General features: G+C 38.7%; 1 protein-coding gene across 1 annotated transcript; it reads left to right on the top strand.

Annotated features, from left to right (window-relative positions):
* The first annotated feature begins 2,701 nt into the window (after nucleotides 1–2,701).
* Nucleotides 2,702–5,619, top strand: LOC134805763 (vacuolar protein sorting-associated protein 16 homolog). The gene is made up of 4 exons (XM_063778993.1): nucleotides 2,702–2,927; nucleotides 3,219–3,365; nucleotides 3,714–3,811; nucleotides 5,094–5,619. Exons 1-3 carry the CDS (start codon nucleotides 2,757–2,759, stop codon nucleotides 3,765–3,767), a joined length of 372 nt encoding a protein of 123 aa, XP_063635063.1. The 5' UTR covers nucleotides 2,702–2,756; the 3' UTR covers nucleotides 3,768–3,811; nucleotides 5,094–5,619.
* Nucleotides 5,620–9,412: the final 3,793 nt, after the last annotated feature.

Below are 9,412 nucleotides of genomic sequence, written 5' to 3'. Positions count from 1 at the left end.
ATAATTTGAATAAAAAATATTTGAATTCCTTATTATTTGCGCCACAAACAAAACTAACGAAACAACGTACTAACACGAACTTGGGGCCCTTTACCTTATTTATGAAATATTTGTATTGAATATTGTATCACGTCCAAGGTCATATTTTACTTTTACAGTATTTTGTGTGTTTTATTAAAAACGAAGACTTATACTCACATTCCCTAATACTGTACCTTTATTTTCGTAATTTTTTAATGACTTCATTGTAAATTTGTCATTTTTTGTTGAAAATAACCGTAACCGATTCTAACCGATATTCGGTTACTTTTCGGGCATAACCGTAACCGAAACCGGTTATGAAGTTCGGCCGGTTATTGCATTCCCTACAGGGCAAGCTATGCTGGCGCCATCTGCTAAATACTTTGACCGGCCAACCCCATTTGTGGCGTTTTCCTTGGATATGACACCGTAGGATTGTGAACCCGTTAGTTTGTAATCTAACATAGGTTAGGTTAGGTTAGATTGTAATCTCCCTACCGTCCGTTTATAATTTAACTAGCGATATTATAAACTGACGACTGACGAGTGTTTACAATTTTACGGTGACATATAATTATATTGCCTAATCCCACTGCGGCCTCTCGATAAAATCATGGATTCGTCAATCGATAAATTAATATTCTCCCAGGACTATACAATTCAGTCATTCTATGATTAAAATAACTAAACAATGAATCTAAATTGTCCTGTCCAAACCTTAACCATCTAAAGATAATTAAAAATCTGTTACGCGAAATATAAAATGTACGAACTATATCTTTCTATTTTCGCACCGTGAACCACGTTCGATGTGTTGCCTCCCTGTCACACTTACGTACGAATTTACAAGTGCGACAGACAGGCAATACGTCGAACGCGTTTTGCGGTTGGTCTTGGTGTAGGTACGTCAAGGTACGTATTTTTACGTAGCTGGCGTACTTAAATTAAGATGCGTTATTAGAAAGCGTGTCCTTGGCGAGTGTTGCCAACATAACGCATTTCACGTCAAATCTAGCGGATTAGAATAAATCGTATCCCACCCATGAGTCGTGGGATTGGGGATTGGAAAGCGCTCAGGCCCGGTGTATTTGCCTTTCTTTTGCTAGAATAATACGCAAGAGCGATAGAGAGGCAAATAGACGATCGAACGATAGAAATTGTTCGCGGTAGCCTACCCCCAGGTCGAGTCAAAGGGCCTACCGAGAAACACTAAAATCGAAATTTCGTTGTCTGCCTCTCTATCACTCTTAAAGAGGCAGATAACTAAATTTTTTAATTACCTATATAAAGTTTTAGCATTTTTTTAGCACATTTCAAAATTATCTAGCATATTTCTGGCATAATCTAGAATCTAGACATGTCTGGTATTTTTTCAAATTCCGAGTTGGCAACACTGCCCACCCCACGGTCAAACCACTGATACCAGTCGCGAGAGAAAACAAACGAGCGTCGGCACGTTTTTGCTATGGCGGTGTATTAAAAATTGTTTAATTGTGAAAAGACTATCTGTGACGGTTCTGTGTCTGTGTATTAAGTGCCAGGAACCTCGGAACATTAAATTGAAGCATCAACAAGAGCGGGGGCTCTGCCCCTGACCACCTTTGGAGCCGGCTTCCATCCCATGACGAGGCGGTTAGCAACAGGTATCTACTCGTATTTGTTTGTGTACCTAGTTGATGATATGTAATTGCCTGAACATATATAGGTATGGGTTGGTGATAGGTAATTAAATTAAAATAATAGTTGTTAGCAGAATAATTATTTAATTTTGTTCTATACTAAAATCATTCATTTTCATTAAAGATGTTCGTCAAATCTATTATCCATTTAAAAGTTTAAATGGTAGGCTTGTCTGGGGAATAATGTGTCGCGGCCATTTTGACGTGAAATGTGGTTTGCAAATTTGCAAATGATTAAAAACCGGCCAAATGCGAGTCGGACTCGCGCACGGAGGGTTCCGCACCATCAAAAAAAATAGAGCAAAAAAATCCCTTAAATATTTATTTTATTTTATTTTTAGTATTTGTTGTTATAGCGGCGACTGAGATACATCATTTGTGAAAATTTCAACTGTCTAGCTATCGCGGTTCATGAGATATAGCCTGGTGACAGACGGACGGACAGCGAAGTCTTAGTAACAGAGTCCCGTTTTTTACCCTTTGGGTACGGAACCCTAAAAAACTGACTGATTAAAGGCTTCGTCACACAGGCGCGTTTTCCGGGCGGGGCGTGAGCGTTTTGTATGTAAAAGCGGATGGATAGGAATCATTCTAGATTATATCTTCATAATTTTTCATACTTAAAAACACTGAATTAATAAAATTATACTAATGCAGCAGGTGCCCAAAATATAATAAGCAGACAGGTGGTTATCTACCTTGTTTGGTTGATACCTTGCTATTAACAATTAGCATAAACATTGTTAGAAATGATTAAATTGTAAAAAGTCTCAACTGAGCTGGCATCTTTCTTGTCACCATACACTTACTATAAGTATATATATTAGAAAGGGAATATACTATTAGAAAGGGAGTACTGCCATATCCATAGCACCATCCCATAGGTGCCATTTTAGAAATGAAATTTAGCTTAGAGTCTATTCGGAAAGAGAAGAATAGTGAAACATATAAAAAATAACTACAAATGTATTTTATATGACTGAAACCATTTTTTTATTTTTTGTTACAATTTAAATTCTTTAAGTAATATTTTACAGGCGTTTAGAAATTTACAACATGAACTGGTCCATGGATGAGGGCCTAGACAACATGATCATCAGTGGAGCCCTGTACAGAGTGCCTATTGCTGTGGTGCGGGACCGGAAGCAGTTTGGCAGGATTGCAACCACTGCCAAACCTGTCATAACAATTTACAACTGTGTAGGGAATGTTCTATCAAAGATTTTGGTAATTTCTTTAATATCTTAATTCCCTTTTAAAAATCTTGTTAACAGTAAGTTAAAAATGTTGTTAACCACACATTTTCAAGTGTCCTGTTAACCTCTGTATTCTTATATCCCTGATTCTTAATCCCTAAATAATATTAGAAATGCTAAAGAGGTACCTACTCTCAGTCTGTCTGTCTTCACGCTTAAACATCTGAATCAATTAGCATATTACACAAATGAAAAATGCCTTTACCAGGATTTGACCCAGGCTTTGTAGTTTGAAACATACCATCATCTGTGATATTTGCAGTGGAACAGCGGAGTCCTGGTCCACATGGGCTGGTCGGACGGGGAGCAGCTGCTGTGTGTGCAGGAGAGCGGAGATGTGCTCGTTTATGACATGTTTGGCGCCTACCAGAAGACATTCAATATGGGGCAAGAAATTAGGGACACTAAGGTACCTATCATATTCTACTTATACATAAGGATATATTTATGTGTGGGTGTGGGGTAAGTGTGGCTGGCCTTTACAACTTTAATTTGAATTAGATATTTCTATGAACAAAAAAAATAACTTAGCTAAACACACTGAATTTACCTAAATGGACTACTGTGTTTATGTAGAAATAGCTATATAAAATAAAATGACTCGATTTTATTACTCTTTACTTAACTAAGAATGTACTAGAATGAATGGTACTTATATAATGCACAGTTATACTCGTATTATATGTGCCGATGCATTTTTCCTCCCCTACTCTACTACTATATTCCCTAATATATTGTTTATACTGTTTGTGAACAGGTCAGCAAAGCACAGCTGTTCTCAAATAGGACTGGCTCTAACACCAACCGCTGAGCAACATCTCCAAGCCCAAAGTCAGCCCGTACCAGATCTGCCACGTAAGTTGTTCAATTTGTTATATTTATTAAAATAAAAAGTGTAATATAACATTTCTTTTTATGTTCAACTTGTTTTTAGGGTACCCCAAAACAAAAGGAAACAACTAAACCCTTATAGGATAACTATATTGTCGGTCCGTCCGTCTGTCTGTCAACGTACAATTATCCTTATTACAATAATCCGTACTATGAATATTTTAAACATACTAGAAAGTTAAATGGTGGGGACTAGAGACAGGTTTATTCCTATACACAACTTGTTCTGTGCGTGGCTTCTCTTGTTTCTATGTATACCTGGCAGTACTGAAAGAGAATGAGCTAAGTATTTATTATTTATGACTGTGACTGTTTTTAGATTCAATTTGTTTACCCCAAAATCAAGCAAAGTTACTATCCGGTATCACAGAATAAGTAATAGTATTATCATACAGAACGGCCACGCACCGCCCCGCCCCGACTCTCATTACCTCGCCCCGCGACATGAATTTTTATCATTTTATTTGTTATGAAATGGAATTTTGATGTTTAATTATAGTAAGTCGGTTTGCTGCTGACGACACATATTGCTGATTTTTGACAGGAAGTACCACCCGGAAAATTTTGATGTTCTGGCAAATAGTAGACCAGTCGGTCATAACCTAGCCTAGAGGTAGCCATAAAAAAAAACAACAGGTTGCACTCCGGGAGTGCTGACAGAAGTGAAAACTCAATGACTAGTCCAAAATGTCTGCAGCACTATGTATAATTGATCCATCCTCCTTTCTATTGAAAAACTTTAGTTACGAAATTGCTGGTCGCAGGTTGTTGGTGAGCTTGTTTAAAATTTGAAATTCAAATTTATAGCGTTAATTGTTTAAAATTCGAATAGAAATTGTAAAGTTACCTTGCAGACCTCGCATCTTAATATATTTGGTCATGATATTTTGAGTTTTATTCACCAGTACTAGAGTTCACTTTTATTAGCGATATCATCAAGATGTCGCTTTATTGAATTATGTCATTGAGTTTTTCTTTATTGATTTAAATGCCATCTAAATGAGTGGCCATCTAAACCTTACGGTCACATGATCGCCTTACGGTCACGTGATCGCCTTACGCTGTCTTGAGTTTATCATTTTTTCCCCACCTCAAAAAGTGCCCAGCGCCGCTACAGAAGTTTTCACTTCAAAAAAACAGTCTGTTTAACGCAAGGGCCGATTTACTATGGAAAGCCGACTATGGCCTTTATACGATTTTATGATCTTTTGTTACTTTTTAAAATAACCATTGCCAATTGTTTCAGATGACGACACAGAGACTGTAAGGAACGTTTGTCTTATGCTTCTGGCATATGTCATAAACGTATCGCCGGCTCGAAAACGGAAACGCGGGCTCTGAAGTTTTCTCGCGCGGAAATATGCGACGGATTTTTCAAGCAAGTGTCATCAGAAACACATGTCATTAGCTACATAATCGAGAAGAGAGAACAATACATGAAATAGAAGTGGACTATGCAGCCATTTGTTATTTTACTATTTTTTGTTACTATTCGTACACTCAGTATTTTTTTGTATTTGTCTATTATTCTTTTAGGAACATATGTACACCCTTAAAACATGTCTTAAATCAGAAATAATAGTAACACAATTTACAATTACAGAAGTAACAAGTGAATGTCATTATTGTTTTAGTCACTAGAGTCCCAGATCAGTCAACAGAGTGATCACTACCTGTGAGCGTCTATCAAATGGTGTTCTTATGTTGTAGAATCCCAATTGGATAAAAACCCACAGATCATTACATTCTTCGGGATAGCAAGCTCCGGTTGATTGGTATATTTTAAAGACAGTCTATGGCAGTTACAAGTTTTTCGAAACGGTAAACAGTTTCGTTGACGACAACGTATGCAGCGTTTACATTCGAGATTAAAAAAATACCCAGTAGTTACCACTATCTTAGTTTGGTGGTAAAAGGTGGGGAAAAAAATCCCAGTAGTTACCACTGGTAACAACGTGGTGGTAACTAGTGGGAATAACCCTTGATCTTAAGCATAGTATTAATATAGTACTTTTGTTTGTAGGTATTAAAATAATGGTCAACAATAATCTGTCATAAAATGTTGTAAAATAATACAGTTTCAAACTGATTAGTTTATGTTAGTTTGTTTGTAATATTTCTATTGACATAAACATTGGAAACACTCAAATGCATATTTTTTTCTAATAGCTCACTTCAATTAGCAGTCCTTTACCTAAAAAAATTGTATCGTACTTGAATAGGTTTGCTTAAATAGGTACTTAATATTTGTAAAGCTCCAAGTAATTATAAGTTAATGCGGTTTTTTACTTTATTAAATTGAAGAACCATGCAAAACTACGTTTACGTAATCTGCCATGTAATTCTCTAAGCAATGTCGTTCGTGAAATCCATACTTGCATTGATATTAAATCTAAAATTTGTTGTCAATGATGTTGATAGGAGAATGTCATGGCTGGACAGGTGCGATAATGGCTCATGATCAGTAAATAAAATGTCATCCTACGTATGTTGATAAGTCGGCCAGGTACCGTACCGTATAATATTTATTGTACTATTATCGTGTATCCTAATAGGTCTACATAGTAGCTTTGTATAATTATAATGGTATAGGGAGTATTACTGCAATGTTCTGCCGCCAGAGTGCAGCACTAGCACAAACTGTAAACCATATAAGAGTAGCTTATAATATACTATGCCGTAAACAGTTTTTAGACCAGTTTTCACAGATTATTTGTTACGAACAAATATGACATTGATGCATCGAGGAGGTTTGTTTACTGTTTGTTCTAGTGGCGCCCCCCACGCAGTTTTGCGTAATATTGCCTATTATACTTAATACTTACACTAGATAATATTTATGCTGGTCAGTTGTCGTACTGATTTGGGTTCTAGCCTCCCGAGTCCCGCTTGTAATTTTTGCAGTTTTGAATTTGGAACCTTGTAGGTACCTATTTTATTTTAATCTAAAATTCGATTTGGATTAAAGCCTTTATAAAGGCCTCAGGGACTCAGGAGGCTAGAGTCTGATGAGCGAAAAAAAATGAGTTTTGACATGACGATAGTATCAACCTTCAAGTTAGTTCCTTTACCTACCACGACTCATGTTTTTTCGCACAAACTCTTAATAATTGTGTTTTACGTATGTACATACACTGTGACAGGTACTGTACTAGCTCAGGCAAAGAATATAACGGTGCGGCCTATGTATGTATGTATCGACAGGTACTGTAATTGCTCAGGCAAAGTATATAATGGTGCGGCCTACGTATACTTAAACGTATGCCTGACAGGTAACTTACTGGCTCAGATCCAGTGTATAATAGAACATCCTACGTACGTAGCGTAGATATGCCGGTGAGGTACCGTACTGATTCTTGTCCAGTATATAATGGAATATCCCACGTATGTAGTACAGTTGTCATCAGATATATCTGAGCGGCCAGCGAGCTCACAAATATCTGAACATGCCTTTATTGTCAAGGTGTTACAGTGCGTGTTCAGACATTTTTGACCACCTCGTCCGCCCCGATATATCTGATGGCGACTGTACTACGTACGTGGGATATTTCATTATATACTGGACCAGAATCAGTACGGTACCTCACCGGCATATCAACGTACGTAGGATGTTCTATTACACACTGGATCTGAACCAGTAAGTTACCTGTCCGGCATACGTACATACGTAGGCCGCACCATTATATACTTTACCTGATCAAGTACGGTACCTGTCCGGCATACGTACATATGTAGGCCGCACCATTATATACTTTACCTGAACAAGTACGGTACCTGTCCGGCATACGTACATACGTAGACCGCACCATTATATACTTTACCTGATCAAGTACGGTACCTGTCCGGCATACGTACATATGTAGGCCGCACCATTATATACTTTACCTGATCAAGTACGGTACCTGTCCGGCATACGTACATACGTAGGCCGCACCATTATATACTTTACCTGATCAAGTACGGTACCTGTCCGGCATACGTACATATGTAGGCCGCACCATTATATACTTTACCTGAACAAGTACGGTACCTGTCCGGCATACGTACATACGTAGACCGCACCATTATATACTTTACCTGATCAAGTACGGTACCTGTCCGGCATACGTACATATGTAGGCCGCACCATTATATACTTTACCTGAACAAGTACGGTACCTGTCCGGCATACGTACATACGTAGACCGCACCATTATATACTTTACTTGATCAAGTACGATACCTGTCCGGCATACGTACATATGTAGACCGCACCATTATACACTTTACCTGATCAAGTACGATACCTGTCCGGCATACGTACATACATAGGCCGCACCGTTATATACTTTACCTGAGCAAGTACAGTACCTGTCCGGCATACGTACATACGTAGGCCGCACCATTATATACTTTAACTGATCAAGTACGGTACCTTACTGGCATACGTAAATACGTAGGCTGCACCATTATATACGTTACCTGAACAAGTACGTTACCTGTCCGGCATACGTACATACATAGGCCGCACCGTTATATACTTTACCTGAGCAATTACAGTACCTGTCCGGCATACGTACATACGTAGGCCGCACCATTATATACTTCACCTGAGCAAGTACATTACCTGTCCGGCATACGTACATACGTAGGCCGCACCATTATATACTTCACCTGAGCAAGTACATTACCTGTCCGGCATACGTACATACGTAGGCCGCACCATTATGTACTTTACCTGAGCAACTACAGTACCTGTCCGGCATACGTATATACGTAGGCCGCACCATTATATACTTTACCTGATCAAGTACGGTACCTGTCCGCCATACGTAAATACGTAGGCTGCACCATTATATATTTTACCTGAACAAGTACGTTACCTGTCCGGCATACGTACATACGTAGGCCGCACCATTATGTACTTTACCTGGTCAAGTACGGTACCTGCCCGCCATACGTAAATACGTAGGCCGCACCATTATATACTTTACCTGATCAAGTACGGTACCTGTCCGGCATACGTAAATACGTAGGCTGCACCATTATATACTTTACCTGAACAAGTACGTTACCTGTCCGGCATACGCACATACGTAGGCCGCACCATTATGTACTTTACCTGAGCAACTACAGTACCTGTCCGGCATACGTATATACGTAGGCCGCACCATTATATACTTTACCTGATCAAGTACGGTACCTGTCCGGCATACGTAAATACGTAGGCTGCACCATTATATACTTTACCTGAACAAGTACGTTACCTGTTCGGCATACGTACATACATAGGCCGCACCGTTATATACTATACCTGAGCAAGTACATTACCTGTCCGGCATACGTACATACGTAGGCCGCACCATTATGTACTTTACCTGAGCAAGTACAGTACCTGTCCGGCATACGTACATACGTAGACCACACCATTATGTACTTTACCTGAGCAAGTACAGTACCTGTCCGGCATACGTATATACGTAGGCCGCACCATTATGTACTTTACCTGAGCAACTACAGTACCTGTCCGGCATACGTACATACGTAGACCACACCATTATAAACTTTACCTGATCAAGTACGTTA

Source organism: Cydia splendana, unplaced genomic scaffold (assembly GCF_910591565.1).
Source record: "Cydia splendana unplaced genomic scaffold, ilCydSple1.2 scaffold_57_ctg1, whole genome shotgun sequence".
NCBI lineage: Eukaryota > Metazoa > Arthropoda > Insecta > Lepidoptera > Tortricidae > Cydia > Cydia splendana.
The sequence above is the reverse complement of the archived record's forward strand: the minus strand, read 5'-3'. Positions and strand labels throughout refer to the sequence as shown.